The sequence below is a fragment of the Clinocottus analis genome, unplaced genomic scaffold, assembly GCF_023055335.1.
Source record: "Clinocottus analis isolate CAN_PGR_092001 unplaced genomic scaffold, fCliAna1.0.p SCAF_8, whole genome shotgun sequence".
NCBI classification, from domain to species: domain Eukaryota; kingdom Metazoa; phylum Chordata; class Actinopteri; order Perciformes; family Cottidae; genus Clinocottus; species Clinocottus analis.
Window position 1 is genome coordinate 3,958,098 of NW_027176240.1, and position 20,376 is coordinate 3,978,473.

A 20,376-nucleotide genomic window follows, 5' to 3' on the forward strand; every position below is an offset into this window, starting at 1 on the left:
CGGTAAGTAGAAGGGAGACACTGCGTCTGCTCGCTGCCGGTAAAACGCTGACTCACTCAGAGCATCAAAAGACATCAAGATGGCGAGAAATAACGTCTCCTGGTCCCTAAACCGGAGAGGACATGTTGGGCTAAATCAAGTATTCCGGACAGTTTAGCTCACAAGCTAAATATGACGAGTCACTACTACTTTTTTTTTAATGTATTTATTTCATTGTACTGCAGTTTGTTTCTCCTTTTGAGGATAAAAACGCAGAGGTCGGTCTTTAGTTTTTTTCCATCCTTTTTTATACGTCCCCATCTAATGTTCTCTTATCTCCCTCTTATCAACCCTGTAATCCAGTTTGGTAAGTATATATTTATCTTTCTGGAAATGTTGATCCTCTGATTTAATCAGAAAAATCATAAACGTATTCCAGCTAAAGTGGATTAAACTTCCGCTCACAGAAAAGTTTGGATGTCTGAATATTAACAGACTCCCTGTGTATCTTAAAGGTGTGTTTTCAGGCGTTGAAGACTTTTTCCTATTTCCAAATTCCCCACTAAAATAAGCAATACAGATGAATTATGGATTTCTGCCTTGCATAGAATTCATTAAAGCACCTCGTGTGCTCGCTTTAGTTTAATAAAAAATGAGGCTGCATCTTATTGGCTACTCCAAATTCACAACAAGCTAAACAAAACATTTTGATCTTCATTGTGTGCAAAACAACAGCAAGAAATAAAGCAAATCTTCACACCGTAAAGTAATAGTTCTCAAAGTGAGGTCCGGGGACCCCCAGAGGGTCCTGGAAGAGTGTTCTGGTTTTGGGATTAGTATTGATTATAGATGAGTAGTATACGTATGTTATTGTCTTTTTTTGTTGTATTTTTATGGTAAAGTTTGATGTAAATTGGTACCTGATAAAAATGGTACTATTTCAATAGTTTTTATTATTCTATGATTAATTTGCCATAAATTCTGTGCTTGGTAAAAAAAGCTCTATCATAAAGAACATATATACTGATGGCCGCCATTTTGATCCAGTAGAAACGTTTAAATTCGTAGATCTTATAAAAAGTTACCCCTCATTTTTTTGTGCTTTTCTTTGAAAAAGCGGGCTCGTCATTTCCCGCTCGCTGGATGCATACGGTCTTTCCAAAATGAGCTAAGCTTAAAAAAATAAAAATAAACAATTTCACATGAAGTCAATGAGACCTTTTGACCACATTGCATGACTCACTGCCAAAAAAAAAACATGCATTTAATGCCGGAGAAATCTGAATAAATACTGGATGAATAATCGTAATCTTTACAGCCAAAACTGTCCGGTCATGTTTATTAGTGTTGTTGATGGAGCGGTCACGCAGTCCTCGTGTACATATCATCAATTACTACCAATGATCCGGTTCACAGACAGTGTTTGTTGTGTGTCTGTGTACATGTGACTGAAGCCTGCAGTGTGTACTCTGTGTATTTCTGGTTGCACTTCCCCTGCCGGACCTCGTTAAGTGAACGTGAACCTAACGACCTTTTGAAAGAAGGACTTCCTGCGACGCTCCGCTGCACCGACACTCCTTCTGTCCACGTGCGCGGCCACTAATTACAGGTTCATTTTATAATATTGTTATACTCTCCCAACAGAAACCGCACTCACGTCCCGCCTCCGTTCTCTAATCTCCGTCTCCAACCCTAAGACCACTGACGGCGCGCCACAAAACAAACCCTTCCCCTCTCTCCGAATGACCACGTTTGCGTCGGTGTGGGCTTCTAGGAGGAATTTCCTCAACAGGAAATTGTCAAGAACTTCCCCCCAGAGCCTTTCTCATCTCTCTCTCTCTCTCTGGTTTAGTGACCGAATATTGTTGTTGAGCTTTGAGAAAATAAAGTACACAGTAAGAGGCTTATCTGATGAATTTCCTTCTACTTTGGGTCCCATGATCCAACACTGCAATAAGCTTAAAAACCCTCCCATCGGCTCCACTAGATTAATTTTACACGAATACAAATTCAACTTTGTACTCCCCGGTCAATACTTCTGCTGCTTTATGCATTACTTTAAACTGTATATATGCATCGGTTTGCTTTTATTTGTTAGAAATAAAACACACAAAATGGGAAACCAGGGGAGAATGCACACGGACACATAGAGTATAGTTTCCCCTCGTACCTCATTCTGGACATTTACTGTACGCACATGGCTTCTGTTTGGATATTCAATGCAACAGCCAGATAATTTGATGTTATTTTAATAATTTCTGAGGATAAGAGGGAAACCTGTGAAATATGTCCCGTAATAATGTCGCGTGTTATATGAACGCCTGGTTTATTTAATAACATATCACACCCCACAGGGGAAAACAAATAACAGAATTAATGCTAATGCTTGCTTATCCCCGCATTTATGTGGAGGAACAGCTCAAATGTTTTATTGCAGTTTTTCCTGGTGAGCACATAAGATGTTTTAAACTGTTAAAGGGGCGGATGATTTTGGAAGTGGAGGCACAGATGGGTGACAAATTATGAGGACGCACTTCAGGCAAAAACATCGTTTTCAATGCGCCAGTCAAATGTTTGGCTTCCCCAACATGTTTTCCTTCAGGCGACAGGAGAGAAAACATCCAAAATACATTATTTTACGACTTTTTGCTATTTCGATTTCTCCTAAATTCACTAAGACTATAATTGTCGTAATGTAATTAGTCAACTGGGGATGTTATGGTGATATCTATCCATTTTCTTTTTCACCAAATTCACCTGAAAAACATATCTTTAAAGGCCGTTTTCTCAGAAATCTCAACCACCAAACTTTCCAGTTTCATTAATATTTATATTCTGAAGTTTCTACAGAGGGGTTTGTTCATACATCATTCATAGCCTGATTTATCCAACACTTTATTCCTAAAAACATGACAAATCTATATTTTTGCTTTGTGTCTGTTGAAAGTATTTTCTGATTTATGAAGTGGCACAAAGAGATATTTAAAATGTCTTTAAAACAAATAATTTTAATCTAGTATGTCAATTAAATGGAATCAAGAATGTTTAAACTTGGCATTTTGGAAATGTATGCAAACTAGCACATATTTAATATTATTATACCGGTTGATGAAATCTAGCATTCTGATTGGTTGAGAGTAAGTCAGGGGGTGTACTGTATTGAACCATAATGTCCTGTACACCGAGCAGACTAATTAGCGGGGAGCGAGGGCGTAAAACCGGAAACTAAGATGGGGAATAAAAAAGGTTCAATAGCTAATCACAAAATAATGTACAGTTATAATAATGTACTGTTACCCTTGAACTGTACATTATTGACGATACAGTACTGCCTCTCGTACCTTATTGCTCAAATACATTGAATATTCAAAGATAATAGTTCAGAAAACTTGTAATACAAAAAAACTGAGTTGATGTCAGTATTCAACTGGGAAAATCTTACGGTGATATCGAGTAGACATGTTTTTTTTTAATCATATTCATCTGTAGTGTCTCCAACATTAAGTCCAGTTCCAGAATATTTCCCCCCAATTTCTCTACTCATTTGTTATTGTGTTCTTCAAATTTGTCAGTCATCTCTATATTTGCTCAAAATGTGCACTGGCTGTGTTAAAAAAATGCAACAAAACCCTGATTTAATTATGTAAATATTTAGTGACGTCCCCTTGGACCCACAGACAGAACAACAGGAAGACATGTGTGCTGAAACATATGTAAAAGCAACACTTCCCCCTCATCCAATGCATTCTTACACAACACTCGCGTATGATTTACATGTGCTAATGTGCACTTTTCTAAATGCAGATGGCATGCACGCAGCCGCGCTTACATGTGCTCGTAATGTCAAGAAATGCACGTGAGGAGCAGCGCGCGAGCAGACGATATTTATGTTATTATTATCCTCTATTGTTCGCTTCTGCGGCTCATCAAATCTAATCAAAGCCAACAGGCCGAGATAACGCCGCGCGCCGCTTTGGGGGGAATTATTCCACATCCTGAGTGTAGCCCACCTCTCGCTGTCCGTTAAATATCCTCACATCCAGACTGTTCTCAGGCTGCGACGGTCGGTCCGGACCCCTCGAGACCCTTGCAGATGGGACAGCTTGTGCCGTGCTGTGGGCCGTCACATCCAGACGGTGAAATGTCACAAAAATGTCAGGGGAAACCCAGTTGGCTTCACAGCAGATACTCTTCAGCGATACACCGCCGAACGACACCAAAAAGGAAAGGCCAACACTCGAGTGCTGTCACAGCCTGCACACTGGCACTGTTGCATTAGTCACACACTGGTTCAATATTTTATTTGCCTGTTTTTCAATTTAGGTCTATAACAAGCAGAGTCGTGTATTTATTTGGTGGGAGGGGGGGTAAAACGACGCCGTTGGCCTCCGAATATGTACTTATTAACAGTGACAGACCGCGGCCGGCTCAGTCCCCGGCTTCGAAGGCGTCCTAAATAATCTATGACCTTTTATGGGACTGGTAGGGATTGAGACCAATTTGGCAAAAACTGATCTCCTCCTCCAAGTCTCTGGCACAGAACCAACCTCCACCTCTCCGCTTCCCCCGAGCAAAGAGCGAAAAACTGCCAAGCTGCTTTTGAAAAAATACATTAAAAAAGGGGGCAAATGCAGCAGAAATGTCTCTTTTGAAGAGTTAATCCATCAGAATGCAGAAATTGTACAGTTGGCAATTGTTTGGCAGCTATAGTTGTGTCCCGGATCCACAGTCAGTTATTCTTTGTTGCCCTGTTTTTGTTTGCTTATTTTATTTATTTGCTTGTTTTCCATTCCATTGGCTCTTTTTGGTTATTTGTTTGGTTTTGCACATGAAGCGTAGACTTCTATACAACCAGAGGAGTCGCCCTTCGGTGGTCAGAAGAGAGAATGCAGCTTTAACACATGAAGCATAGGCTTCTATACAACCAGATGAGTCGCCCACTTGTGGTCAGTAGAGAGAAGGCAGCTTTAACACATGAAGCATAGACGTCTATGCAACCAGAGGAGTCACCCCTGGTGGTCAGGAGAGAGAATGCAGCTTTAACACACGAAGCATAGACTTCTATACAACCAGAGAAGTCGCCCTTTGGTGGTCAGGAGATAGAATGCCGCTTTAACACATGAAACATAGGCTTCTATACAACCAGAGGTGTCACCCCTGGTGGCCAGTAGAGAGAATGCAGCTTTAACACATGAAGCATAGACTGGTGGCCAGTAGAGAGAATACAATTTCACTTCAGCTTCACTTTTTCAAAACCGCAGGTTGATGCCTGGCTGACACATTTCACTCAAACCCACAGGTGTGAACTTTATGGTGGTGAGAAGTCAAGAGTTAATCCATAATTCAGTCTGACCAGCCCTCGTTGCTACTGCCGGTGAAGCTCACCCTGTAATTCAAAACGTCAGCCAGAAAAAATATTTTTTAAACCAGACAAATCTCAACAGCTGGTGAAGTAATCACAGCGTCAGTATTAATATTCATAACTGCTGTTAAAATTATGGTCATTTTGTGCTTGGGGGCAGTAAACTTGATGTTCATTTTTGTTTCACTGTAACAATGCAGATTACAGTGTGAAACCCAGCACATTTATTTTCTAAAATGTTCTTTCTCACAAATCCAGAATGTATTTAGGTCACATTTTCAGTGTGCAGAAGAACGCTTCCTCTTCTATGGATTGGCCTTTTAACTCCAGCACCCTGGACATTTATGAGTATAATAACAATCAGCGAATGCTCTCAGATGGGTGAACAACAAACACACATCTGCCCTATAGACGTATTTCCATTTAAACAGTGAAGATGAGAAAATGATACCTTTGTGTGCTGTGGGTTTGCAGCGTTAGGAGTCCGTCCCAGCGGTGCATGTTGATTAGCATGTGAGCCAAATGGATTCTCCCCCATTATCTAACAAGCTAATTACAAGCTAATTATTTCAAGGGAGCGAGGTTAGCGCATCAACTTTGCAAAGTTGTGAAATTGATGGAGACGGTGCTGCAGCGAGGGTAATCATTATAATTGAAGGTGTATACGGCTCATGTAGTTGAGAAAGAAATCAAGTTCAACCTCCGGAAAGAAAGAAGAAAAAAAAGTGGTGTACGTCTTTAATTAGAACGCAATCCATACTGCAAAGAAAACAAGTGTTCCCAGAATGAATAAATCTAACAGGAAATCAGTGTGTGAAATAAAAGGCAGACACAGTTTTTCACATAGTTGCTCCATTTTTCGACAAACGAAACGCTCGACACATGCGTACAAACTGGGAAAGTGCTTCAACATTCATGTGGCACACCAAGTTTGAATACATTACAGCACATTGTTTCTGTGTTACCAAACAATGTTTAGCGAGGCATTCAAACCATTTAAATATCGTCCTGCCGCAATTTGAGATTGAGCCATTGACAATATTCAAAATGGAGTCACAGGTAAGAGAAAAGTCCTGCAGCTTCTGAACACTCTACTGTGGGTGTTTATATATATATATATATATATATATATATATATATATATATATATATATATATATATATATATATATATATATATATATATATATATATTGTATCTTTTAAGTCTTTTTTAATTGAAGAAGATATGTCTACTTCCTTGAAGCTACACTAATCAATATTTTTGGATAAAGTGTAATGTGATAAGAGCCCCTGTGACAAATCCCAAAGAGAATCATCACCAATTCTGCAGCTCCCCTTATAGCGTCTTTCAGCTCATTGTTTTGGTTTTGCAGGATGCAACTTTCACTCTTACAGGCCACTGTTTTCAGTAGAAAAAACAACAACTGTATGCTTCCTGCTCAGCATCAAATGTTAGTCAGGCACGTTTATGACTAGCTAGTGAACACAGCGGAGCATTTAGCAGGTACAAATCAAGACATTTCCTCTTCGGTGGAGACCAAAAACAGAGCTAAAAATGAGCGTAAATATGGGACTTGGTGACCATATTATCTTAAAGGGTCCAATGATGATATATGTGTTGTTTAGTGGACAAAAAAGAAAGAATGAATGCAGCTTTAAGGTTTGTAGCTCTGTAGTTGCTGGTAGAAGCCGGGGTTTGGGCGAACTGAGGCCCTCGCCGCCTTCACCTGACTGTACGCGTCATCAAACGACAGCCCCTCCCTCAGCATCAGGTAGCCAATGACGATGGAGGTGGAGCGCGAAACGCCGGCGTTACAGTGGACCATCACAACACCGTCCTGTGGACAGAGAGAGAGAGAGAGAGAGACTATATATATATATATATACTGTAAAAGTCAGGTAACAAGCCGCCACTACCTTCGGTGGATGTCCCCGACTAGTGCTGCTGCTAATGCTGCTGCTAGCTCCCGCTGCTACTGCTACTGCCCACGTCCCCGCTGCCCGAGACAGGCGTCGAGCTGGAGCTGGTCCTTCTGGTACCTTCGGTGGTTATCGGGGAACTAGCAGGAAGTAGCGGAAGCTAGCGGGGAACTAGCAGCAGCTCTAGCTGGCTACAGCTGGGAGCTAGCAGGGACGCCCACCGAAGGTAGTAGCGGCTTGTAACCTGACTTTTACGGTATACACACACACATATATATATATATATATATATATATATATATATATATATATATATATATATATATATATATATATATATATATATAAGATATATTTAAAGGTAACTGGTTGGTATTAAGTGCATGGTTACTTGGCCTTAAGAAGAACCTAAGAAACATGGATTGTCTGAACATATTTTCCTCTGCACCTCTGTGATTTTTGCTAAAAAAGCAACGATACAACAAAGGCAAATGGAATTGAATTTGTTGCGCTCCAAAAACATCTAAAGAGTGACATTTAAACATCCAACTCTGTTGTATTGAAGTAATGCAGACGTTTCAGACCTGACCGCTTAAAAACATTAGCACTTGAAACCCCCCAAAATCCTCTTTTTTTGTCATTTAAAAATGACAAACTTATTCAAATCCTTGTGACAATCAGTCATTTCTGACTTTCCGACACCTCTGAAAGCAGCATTAGTCAGAAGCGCGTCGAGCAAGTCGAGACAGAATAAATCTGAGTCTGTGGGGTTTTTCTGCGTGTCAAGAATTTGCGGTATGATTAATATTAATGTTGATGTAATTATTTTACAGCCTAAAGTGCCGAAGCTGGAAATTACTTTTTTTTTTTTTTTTTTTTTGTAAATTCCAGCCACATCTTTAGACAATGCGTGCAGGCCCACGGCTCCGAACCGAAGCTTAGCATATTGTCACATTTGTCTCTTTTGTTCAGCGTGGCGCCTCCCATCCATAATACAAGTCTCTCTCCTTTCTGAGAGGGCGCAGCAGAACCGAAACCTTAAACGCACATTTTATTTATTTATTTTTTTACATGTCAATTAATACCCACTGAGGCACCGGAGATTTTAAATTGTCTGTGGCCTCACACACACACACACACACACACACACACCGACACACACATGTGTGTGGCGGCTTTTGAGCTGCTGTAATTGACACGTTATCAGTGTTATCGCTCCGCTTTCATTTCAAAATGTGACCCAATCAGGCGGCTCCTCTGGGTGAAATACAATCAAATGAAGCAGGACATACGGGGGGGGGGGGGGGGGAAAGAACGACATCGGTCTTTAATAAGTTTCTATCAATCAAACGGGGTTTCTCTGCTGCTTTGTGTTATTTGTGCCGGTGTCTGCAGTCACATATCAGCTCTTGTTTTCCTTCCTTTAGTTAAAAAAAAAGCAACAACAAGAAGAAAACTTCTGCAGTACAAACTGAAAATTGCCCGAGCAAGATAATCCATCACAGCGAACACGGAGACTTAATTTGGTTTTTTCGGAGTTTCTTGTTTTGCTGTTATTTCATTGCGCTCGAGCTGAGTGTTTTCATATCACTGCTCACATCACATTATGTTCTGCTTACGGTCAATCTCCAGACACACACACAGAGGAAATAATGCTCTGCCTGGAAATAATCCCTTAAAAAGTATTACATGCAGCACATGAGACGACTGAGGGAAGGAGTGTGGGGGTGAGGAGGTGTGAGCGTAAACGTTGACTTTCTTACATTAAATGACCCCAGCGTGCTCTTTTATTAGGTATTCCAGCCACCCCGCCTCTCCTTTGTGCTGAGTTACAGATAACTGACTGCTGCAGATGTATGTAAATGCGTCGCAGCGAGGCGGCAGAAAAGCCGCGCGCTGCACACTGACATGTTGAATTAGCCAGCTGATATAAAAGACTGAGAGAAGAAATGTTTTAAATAGAGATTTAAATGCATCTTCTTATCTGGTAAAAAACATTAATCTGTGTGTGTGTGTGTGTGTGTGTGTGTGTGTGTGTGTGTGTGTGCGTGTGTGTGTGTGTGTGTGTGTGTGCGCTTTCTCTGTAATTATCTGTTGGCTGTGTTTACTAGATACTCTACACTACACATTACGATTTTAAATACCATATTGAATATTATTTTGTGTAGTTAATACATAACAGTATATAGAAAACTCAAATGGAGTCACTTTTTTACAAACTACAACATACAAATGCTGCTTTTTCAAAGAATCAGAATCAAAAAGGTGTTTCAACAATTATGTTTCACAATCCATGTTTAAAGATTGATCACTTTCATGTGTTTGTGGTAGATGTGAAGCTGATTAGCTTAGCACAAAGGCTGGAAACCAAGGGGAACAGCTAGCCTGCCGAGGAGCACCTCTGAAGCTCACTCAATAATATGTTGCATTTGGGTAAAAAAAATGACCTTTATGACCTTCTACACAGGAGACTCCACTTGTTAAGACGTAGTATATGTGAATGTGTGTACCTTTTCTCGCGCCCCATCGACGAAGGCGCTGCATTCCTCGAGATACGAGGTGATGTCCGTGTCTGGGAGGTCCAGGATCTGCAGCGTCTTGTAAACCAACTGATCTGGGAGCAGGTTGGAGACTCCGTAGGCCACGTTTAGCACGTGAGTCACCTGACGAGGGGGAGAGACAGGGACATCACACACTCCTTCAGCAAAACGACCCCCCCCCCCCCCCCCCCCCGAGCATCTTAAAGACTGTTCTGGCGACAGAGATGTCCTGTCAGCCATATTGATGACACGACGCAACCTGAATGTTGACGGAGCGAGAGGGCAGGGGGACAGAGAGATGAAGAGGGAGACGGGAAAGAAGACAGATGGCTCCGTCTTCTCTCACTTAAACGAGCTCACCTCAGAGGACTCGCTTCTCCCCTCCTCTACGTCTGCTTTCGGACCGCTTGTAACATCTAACATCTAAGTTAAAAGGATGCATCTGGTGATGTTCCAGATGTTTCTAATTGATGTTAAAAGACCAAAAAACTAATAATGAATGTCTGTGTGTATCTAAAGCCTGATGTGTCTTCTTCCTCTGAGCCATAGAGCTCTATTGTTGTCTTAAAACTGTTGAAAACACATCAACTAGTCTCACTGTTGCGCTGGGTGACATGTTCTTTTATTACTATGAACACACACACACACACACACACACACACACACACACACACACACACACTGTCGTTTATGCTGACTCAATCTCAGATACACTGGCCTAAAGTGTGTTTTAATCCGCAGCAGGAAGCAGTCCCCAACAAATGCACCATTTCACTAGACTGCACTGTAGACAGACACATTATTTATTTATTTGTAATATTTTCATGGGGTTTGTTGACAACAGAATTACAGAATAGCGACTGCCTTTCCCTTTTATAATAACACAGGCTGGTACAGATTATAGTTCATCACTAAATTAGTGTGTTTACACGCACTAATGATCAGGCTTTTGGAACACCCTGGGTATATGTTTTTTGTATTCATCTAACACACATTTATTAGGAGTAGTTTGACTATTTTTCTTTGACCAACAGACCAAAAAACCCTGTATTTTCCTCAGCTGATGATAAAGGTGCAATAACGGAATTGGGAGTATTTCAATTGCCTCTTCACAGCTCTCAACATGGCGGCAGCTGAGCCAGGGGGCTCGCGGCTAGCGGTGCTAACAGCGTTAACAGTGCAAACTACGGCTAACGGAGCTAACGTTGTTTACCTGAGGGGGAATGAAGGGGTTACTGCAGGTAGACATCTTTACATAGATAATCCTTGTTTGCTGCTATATTAATGCCTGGGATATCGTACAGTGCACCATTGAAAATACAACATAAAAATCTAATAAACCGTTATATCTCAAAACATTAATATAAGCATAATACATATATAGCATATCCAGGTCTGATGTAATCTTTCGGATCATTCTCGGCCTCTGCCATGTTCGCAAGTGTGTTCTCAAAATCGAGTTATGTCGCAAATAAAATATGATTGATGATGTAATTTGTGTTCACCTGCTGAAATAAAAGGGATTTTCTCACTTCTGTAATGCAGATGGTACCTTTTTTCTCTTGCTCTTTTCATCCATAACTAATGAGTTAATGAAGGAGCTAAATCCAGCAGAGTGGCAAAAACAGCAAAGTTTAGCCATCCAGAAAAACAGATTTAGTGGATGTGGAGTCCAAGACAAACTCAGACTTTAAAACTCAAGATTGAGACAGAGACTCATGTTTACAATATTTACTGAGGGAATAAATCCAGAGAGAAGTAGAGTCATTTACATAGACTTCTACACAACCAGAGGAGTCGTCCTCTGGTGGTCAGGAGAGAGAATGCAGCTTTAACACATGAAGCATAGACTTCTATACAACCAGAGGAGTCGCCCTCTGGTAGTCAGTAGAGAGAATGCAGCTTTAACTCATAAAGCATATACTTCTATACAACCAAAGAAGTCGTCCCCTTGTGGTCAGCAGAGAGAATGCAAGTTTTTAGAAACTTCTGCATTGGCTGGTTGCCGCCTGGATAAAACCAAGACTCAAAAACAAGATGCCTTTCTTGAACAGAGATTTGATTTCTTCACAATTTACAGCTTCAACTGACAATATTAAAGTCATTGTATTCAGACACTAGTGAATGTTTATTGAACTGGTAAAGAACAGATCCTTTACTTTCTGAATCATCCTCTTTGAGCCCACTGTCACGTCTGAGCTTCAATATCCATCTGAGAAAACCCCGGGTTGCTGCTTTTTTTTTTCTAGGTTATCAAGCAGTCAGAGTTTCATCCCAGAAATAGGAAGCGAAGGTATTTGTAACCTCCCCAATTCATCATCCCCGAGACTGCACAGGCAAGCAATATGCTCACGGTCGGGAGCGGCCACTGCAGAGAGGAGTAGTCACATTCCTCTGAAGTGGAGGAGTGGCGCCGAGACCTACTGTAATCATTTACTCCCTCTACTGAGCTAAACTGTCACTGCACCGAGTCACGAGGCCCCTCTCCGGCTATCTGCTCGGTGTGCGCCGACCCAGCAGGGACGGCGGCGCACACCTCCGCGGTCGCCTCTAATCTCATGTCACTACCGTCACAACAAGGCAAGGGCACGCCCGCGCCATCGATCGCTCCGCACTGACCTTATATCTCTGCAGGGTGTCAATGTCGTGGGCTGCATCCTGAGAGGCTGAAAAAGGCAGAAACAACTTGATGAGAAGACAACAGACCAGAGGGCACGCCTCTGCTTAAGCCATTTAAATAATACATTGGAGAAAAAAAAAATGCTTCCTGCGGGCTGACAATAATTGCTCGGTTATAAAAATGATCAAACGCCGCATGAATATTTATCTGCGTCTCCGTTTTGACATGAGAGAAACAAACTGTTCCGCTTAATTCGGCTGTACGGCACTATCAGCTTTATGATGATGATGCAGCTGGTTTTGTTCGAACTGTAAACATTGATTCATCTTTTAAGTCGTTCATCAAACAAAAGGGCCAAACGTTTCTCTGGTGGCGGCTTTGAAAATGAGATGATTTTATGTTTGTTATGTCTGCGCGCTCGGTGACAGCCGGGGGCGTTATGCGTGTGCGTGTGTGTGCCATCGTCGTGAACGAGAATATCTCAGGAACGCATGATGGCAACTTGTACAAATTTGGCACGGACGTCAACACGGACTCTGGGATGAATTGGTGAAATTTTGGAAGTGAAAGGGTAAAGGTCAAGGTCGCTGCGACCCCACTCGTCTCCCGTATCTTGTGAACGACTGGAGGGAATTTCTTTGAATCTTTCCTCATGTGTGCGAGGACAAACTGGTGAAGATGCCACTGTGACCTCACGAAACTCCTTTTAGGTCATTACTCAAGACTTCATCTGCTAATTAGGAGAATTTCACACAAATGTCTACAATGATAACATTAGGAAGTGATGATATTTTGGACAGACTTGTGATAACCGTGAGGCGGACATTTTGAGTTGAATATCTTTAGGTTTAAGGCTGTTGGTTGAAAACAGAACTTAATTGTGGAGATATCCCCTTAATTTAGGACATTTTGAATCCATTTTTCTGTATTTTTGGGACATTTTACAAACAATAAATGTCTTACTATCAAAGGATTAAAGGATAATGGAAATACTTTTTATCCCTGGAGCCTAATTCAATGGTGGGATGTACTTCACTGTACACAAGTACAGTTTTTTTCATACTTTTATTGACAGTATTTTCACTTGATGCTACTTTATACTATTACTCCATTACCTTTATTTGACAGCTATAGATATCTACCCAGTATATTTAAATGCACTTATATGTATTCATCAAACACTGTTCTATTATATATTATATGTTTTATGTATATATTTTAAATAGTAAAATATGATAATAACAAGTGTAAAAAGAAAATTCCTGAATACTAAGTACTTTTATTTTTTAATCTTTAATTACATTTTTCTGATAAAATCGCTGTACTTGTACATGAATTACATTTTATATTCAGGACTTTTATGAATAATTTATGGTGAATAGTATTTCTACTTTTACTAAGTAAAGGACCTGAGCAGGGGACAACCAGTGCTTCAATAGAAAGCAATGAAACCTTACATATATACAATTAATAAATTAAATGCAGGGGTGTAAAACTTCAGCAGCTGTATCACTAAGTAGAAAAACAGAAAACAGTGGGGGAGGAAAGATATCAGTCAGCGGAAACCGACATTAAAAAGGCTTACAGCTACAGAAATAAAAAGCGGGGCATACGATATGTTGAATAGCACTCGGCGTGAAAGCTGCTGATATAAACATCCAATACTATCTGCAGCTGCAGAGAATGGCAAACGCAGCAGAGGACGCGGGTCAGACACTAATGGAGGGAATACAATTAGAAGAGAAAAAACATACAGCGAAAAGCCGACCTGGACGTCTGTTTCGGCTGAGAAAGAGCACATGGTCATTGAAGGAGACAGTTAAAGCAGAATGAGGAACCGTCTCTTTCAATTTGTCCGATAACTCCTCATGAGTAGCAGGAGCCGGGTAATTATGTGAGCGAGACATATGGACGGGAAGTGGGATGGCAAGGCTTCCTCCAGACTTACAGAGTGGACGCTCCGCAGCCGCTCCACTTGCCTTCAAAGTAGTAATATGTGCGCTCTTTGCGGCGGCCAATCCACTTTCACATGATGCCAGATGTACGGCGCTTGAGAAGTAAATCTAAATCTAAAAGGATGGCGTGTCTTTGGAAATAAGCCAGCTTCGGTCCATATGCCTCATCGGTGTAGAAGGAACAGATTTAAACTGACACATCTGTGAAAAAAAGATGCGGGAATGCCAGGATTTCTTCAGCATCTCTAAATACGAGTGAGACATGGCACTGAATTCAACCCGCCACACAACACAGGGCAGATCTCAGTCACATTCAGTGTATTAAAAGTTTCTTTAAATTATATATTTTAGGAATAGAAATATACTGCTCTTGCTCGACAAATGCCTGCCTCGACATTGATTTCTGTTGAATGTAAGGACAAGATTGTGAAATGCTTTGTTGGGTTCAGGAAAAGATTTTAATATACTGAGGTTTTAGGAAAAGATTGTGAAATACTTAGTTAGGTTTGAGGAAAAGATCGTAAAGTACTTAGTTAGGTTTGAGGAAAATCATTAAATACTTAGTTAGGTTGAGGGAAAGATCGTGAATTACATAGTTAGGTTTGAGGAAAAGATAAAAGATTGTGAAATAGTATATATATATATATATGGAAATCTCCACAATGACAAAGAGGCCTATTAATATGAGAGAAAACCTGTCAAACGTTCACAAGGTGTCCTGATCCTGTCAGGTGTGGAAACAGGGACCCGAGCAGGTTGATGCTGTTAGCAGTGACCCGCCGTACGGGAGAGAGTCACCTCTATTGAGCCCAGCAGATGTAATATGTTATTGATCCCTGCAGAGACATTCTCCCGTAGTGCGGTCGAGGCACAGGCGTGGAGCCACAGAGATGAACGGCACCGCCGAGCTGTGTGGGGATTCAATGTCAGGCTCAAGGACACTTCAGCTGGACGGACACACGCTGACATGTGCGGGTGTCGACCTGCGTCCTCCGGCTGAAAGGTAGGTCACTAAGCACCCTGAAGTCCACATTAACGACATTGATGTATTCCTTATTAGGGTTTTATTTATTTATTTTGAGCGGACTGGAATACTGAAGAGACTGAGGCACTTTGGAACTAGTGGCAGTACAAGTGGCAGCTGATGTGGTGGTTGTAGTAATAGAGGTGGTAGTGGGTGTAGTAATAGAGGTGGTAATAGTTGTAGCAATAGAAGTGGTAGTGGTTGAAGTAATAGAGGTGGTAGTAGTTGTAGTAATAGAGGTGGTAGTCATTGTATTAATAGAGGTGGTAGTAGTTGTAGCAATAGAGGTGGTAGTAGTTGTAGTAATAGATGTAATAGAGTAATAGAAATCTAATAGTAGTAAATTAATAGTCGTAGTTATGTAGTGAGTGTAGCTGCAGTAGCAGTCGTAATACTTGCAGGAAGTAACTGCAGATCATAACAATAACAGTGGAAATAATGGTTCAAAATTATGCTATAAATATAGACTAGTACTCGTAGTAGTAGTTGTAGTAGTAGAGGTAGTAGTAATAGTGGTAGTAGAGGTAGTAGTAGAGGTAGTATGGGTGGTAGTAGTACTAGTAGTAGTAGTAGTAGTAGTAGTAGTAGTAGTAGTAGTAGTACCAGTAGTAGGAGTAGTAAGAGTAGAAGTTTTATATTACCCAGCAGTAGGAAGGGCCTGACGACCCCGACTTGAAGGTCCAGGCTTTTATCTTCTACAAACCCACATGCAGCCTCCTCCTCCAGCTCCTCCACCTCCTCCACTTCTCCTCCATCACCCCTCCTCTCCAGCAGCCTGCGGCCCATCACAGTGGTGACATGCGTGCACTGTTTCTTCAGGCGGCCTTTGGAGAAGCCTTGGATTTCCTGAGACAGCGATTGCATCACACCGGGGGTTTAAGCTGAAAACAAACCGAAGACAAAGAGCTTAATAAACCGAGCAAGATGGTTTATTTACATCCAGTAATGTAAAGCAAACTGGAAGAATCATTTACCAGAATAGTACCCTTTAACTAACTATGTTACTGTTCAGTGGATTTACAGTCACAGTTAATAAGATCATAACTTCGTTGTGCATTTAAAAAAAAAAAAAAAACGTATTCAATACAGCTACAGTATTTAAAGTAGGATACACATCGTGTGGTTTCCACAGCGCGTGTTGCAGGCAGCGTTCAAGGATTGACAGAGAACTGACAGCTGAGTCGGAAGCTGCGTCAACGATGTGGGGCGTTCAGGGCTTACAAGGAAATGGGTTATACGGCTTCTACCAGGAACTGTGCTCAGGGTGGGGCTAATAATGCTGTTAATATATATATATTTGTCAGATATGTAGTTTGACAGAAAAGCATCCCTTACAAAAACACAGTTGGCAAGTTTATGTACAATTTTCCCACAATAACAAACAAACAAACATAAGACAGTTAATGCTGAAAGTATTTTAAGTATATTTTTGACGCAGGACTACACTGCAGTATGGATATTTCCTTTTTAAATAAAATATTTCAGTATTTCTCTTAGGTAGTTTGTTAGTTTATTAGTTCACATTAGTTTTAAAGTATTTATACGCAGTATGTATATCAGTACGGTAAGGGAAAATATTCTAACAGTATTCAGATGTATCAGCAGTGGTGGAAGAAGTATTCATTTTACTCAAGTGAAAGTAGAAATACCACAATTTGATAACACTTTGTTACAAGTAAAATGGATTAACACTTTTTAATAATAGAGCAGCTGATTCCAATAGAAGCAATTTTACTCATGATTCTGATATGGGTCATTTGGCATAATGAGTATTTTCATTTTGTCATAATGAGGTGCTTTTACTTTTGATATTTTTTATATAAGATAAAATAAAATAATCCTTCATTAGTCGGTCAGTGGGGAAATTACAGGACTACAGTAGCACTGCTCACAAGTAATAAGTAACAAAATAAAAAAACATTCAAGTATATCAAGTATAGCTTCAATGAAGAAGTATTATTTTCCATCAAGTGAAAGTATTTGATAATACTTTGTTACAAGTAAATATGGATTAACACGTTTTGTAGTGTATCTGATTTCAGCGGGGCCAATTTGACTCATTTTCAGGCTCCGAGTTTTACTATTAACGAGGGCACCTGAACGCCTCGCTGTGAAAACCAGGACAACTCCTCATCGTCCCTGCGACCGAGAAAAAAACACCACCCAGCCAGGCAGCAGCAGCAGGGAGACGGTGGGTGGAGTACAGGAAGCTGCTGTCCCCTCACATACGAACATGGGCACAATCTAACACCGGCATAAATCACGCTCTTTTCTTCCCGCTACGATCCACGAGAAGCTGCAGAGATTTGCGGTGTCCATATATATAAATTTCCTCCTCCGGATTGAATTGGAAGATTTAACCCGATAAAGCGAGAAGATGTCGCGGGGAGTGATCCAGCCCAGCCAGCAGAAGCTGGCGGAGAAGCTCACCATCCTCAACGACCGAGGCATCGGGATGTTGACCCGTGTTTACAATATCAAGAAGGTTCGCACACACACACATACAGACATGCACGCACACGCATACCAAATTAAATCCTTTAAATTACATGTATTACTCGACACGCAGTGTGAATACGTGATTAGCTAGCTTTGATCGTGACTATCTAGCTTTATATACTATATATCGGTTTAACATGTCCCTGCTGTTTTGTATAATAACCACTGTTATTATGTCCTATTTTTTAAAAACAGGTTAATATATATATATATATTTATATATGGATATATATGCACATTTATACTAAATTTGTCCCGTTTATCGCCCGGCGAGCTGGTCGCGTTAGCTTGTCGCGTTAGCTTCGCGGCCCCGTTCCGTTCTACGACGTAAAACGGACGTTTCAGTTGGGTTTTAACACGCGCATGGACCGGATAGTAAATTTTCCTCCAGTAAGCGTGAACCGAAACCGTAAAAATGTATCTTACCTGACCCGACATGGGTAAACACTCCCGGCCGTTTAGAAAAAAATAAGCTAACGTCGGCTGGTAATGGCGGCGGCTAAACTAGGCTAAACTAAGCTAGGCTAAGCTAACGGGCGTCGTCTCTGCTGCAGGCTTAAGCCAACAGGTATTAGTGTTGATAAAAACGAGCCAGCTGTATATAGCTTTTAACGACACAGTGTGTGTGTGTGTGTGTGTGTGTGTGTGTGTGTGTGTGTGTGTGTGTTTTAGCCAGCTTAATTAATTGTAATAAAATGAAGCTAAAGTACTTAAATCTCGGTTGATCGGTTAATCTCTCTTTTTGTTCGATTCATATTATTAAAGTGGCGTCCAAAACATCAGAGTCCAGTATGATGACTTCCAATAATCCAGTTTATTTTATTAAAATATAACATTAAAACGAACCTGGAAGAGCAAGCAGCTCTTTACATTTGCTCAATGTCTATGTAATCCATTATAAACTTCTCAGTTAATTATATAACATAGTTAATAACTATAAACTAGTTAATTGAATTCAATTAAGTACATATAGTTTTTTCTTTTAAGCCCCTCTCAGTGATATAAACATACCATCTGCTGATTCAGCATACACCATTATAGTGCACTAGACACAGTGCTACACACATACATATATCTCTATATAATCATCTCTCTATATATAATAACATGTCTATTAACGTTACAGAGTCTTACATTGTGGTTTGTGTGTGGGAGGATAGTGGGTCTGTTTGTGTGGGACGAGCCTTTGTGCCTCAGTGTGTATGGTGTATAAAAAAAGACGAGAGAGAGGGAAAGAGGTCAGTCATATCCTAACAAAGTTAAACTCTCTCGAAGCCCATGTTTGCTATTTATTGCCATTTGTGTTGTCTAGTTATTTTGTAAGTACTAGAGAATTAAGGCAGTGGGCTTTGATCATCAGATAATTTGATTTCTAACTAAAATATCAGATTATTAGCAATCACAAGAATCAACATGATATAGTGTAAACTTTTTTACTTCACATAGTGAACACACCTGTGTGTTTTTATTCTTTGTGGAAGTTACACGACAGTATGAGCAGTCACTCACAATCCTAGAGCTTCTGCTGCTGATTACTCTTTTCAGTACGCCCTTCCTTTTCTCCCTCCTTCCTTCCTTTTTTCTTTTGCTGTGTCCCATCATCTTCACATCTCTCCTGATCTGCCTCACCATAAGGCTTCTGAATATTTCCACCCTTAAATGCTGTTCATTTGTTCCTTATTTGAACCTTGTGATATGAGAAAACTCTCCAACTACCAGCAACAACTTCATCCTGAAGCTAGAAATGAAGGAACCCAGGAGTGTAAACTGTGATGCAATCAGTGGGCTCATTCTGCTAACCTCTATAGCCATTTGGATCTTTTCATTCCTAAAATTCAGAATGTCGCTGCTGAAGTAGTGCTCACAAAGTGTCTCTAAATAACAACAGCAGATCAGCTTAATTATGTTCCTTAAAGAAAACACAGGAGACAGACTTGGTTCTCTTGTTTCTATCTTTTGGGAGAAAGTAATTCATGCTCACTAACAGTAATATTACCATCAAAGATCACAGCAATGTTCTGTTTCATCTTAAAGCATACTCACTAATTATACACCATCGACTGTCTGCAGAAAAGAAAAGGTTTCACCTCAATTAATCTTGGCTGAGTGGCATTCAAGTTTTTGTTTTTGTTTGCTGTGCTTATCTTCCAGCCAGAAGCCCTTCTAACATCGTATCTTTTCTTGCACACAGCACTTTTCAATCTCTTTTAAAAAACCTTCTTAATAAACAGAATGAATAACTGTAGATTATGAAGCAGTTTGGTGTTAAAGCCCTGCAACAGAAACTACCTTCAGTACCTTACAGGAAATAAACATCCATCTGACAGTTTTTAGAAGTTAGCTATAATAGTTATGTTTGCATTTGTAAATTACCAGTCAGTTTACATAACACACATTTATTTAATTTTGCTGGACATGTTGCCTTTTCCCCCTCTTTATGTCCAACTAGTCTCCAGTTTTCCTGTTAACTTTTT

General features: G+C 40.5%; 2 protein-coding genes across 11 annotated transcripts in view; one reads left to right on the forward strand and one right to left on the reverse strand.

Annotated features, from left to right (window-relative positions):
• Positions 1-6,542: 6,542 nt before the first annotated feature.
• LOC137779531 (dual specificity protein phosphatase 19-like) lies at positions 6,543-18,567 on the reverse strand. Of its 2 annotated transcripts, none has more exons than XM_068567399.1 (5): positions 18,329-18,567; positions 16,045-16,284; positions 12,424-12,470; positions 9,775-9,927; positions 6,543-7,182 (listed from the first exon to the last, which is right to left on the reverse strand). In XM_068567399.1, the coding sequence occupies exons 2-5, from the start codon at positions 16,265-16,267 to the stop codon at positions 7,000-7,002; spliced, it is 606 nt and encodes a 201-aa protein (XP_068423500.1). In that variant the 5' UTR covers positions 16,268-16,284; positions 18,329-18,567; the 3' UTR covers positions 6,543-6,999. The 2 variants fall into 2 exon arrangements, with proteins under 2 accessions (XP_068423500.1, XP_068423502.1); XM_068567401.1 differs by lacking the exon at positions 18,329-18,567 and adding an exon at positions 16,378-16,539.
• nckap1 (NCK-associated protein 1) overlaps positions 17,545-20,376 on the forward strand; it is a 31,629-nt gene continuing 28,797 nt past the window's right edge. For 7 of the 9 annotated variants that reach the window (XM_068567389.1, XM_068567393.1, XM_068567391.1 and 4 more), the window contains exon 1: positions 17,545-17,888. In XM_068567389.1, coding sequence (XP_068423490.1) covers positions 17,781-17,888 — 108 coding nt within the window. In that variant the 5' untranslated portion in view covers positions 17,545-17,780. The remainder of the gene's footprint in view (positions 17,889-20,376) is intronic. The other 2 variants (XM_068567397.1, XM_068567398.1) reach the window with 1 other exon arrangement.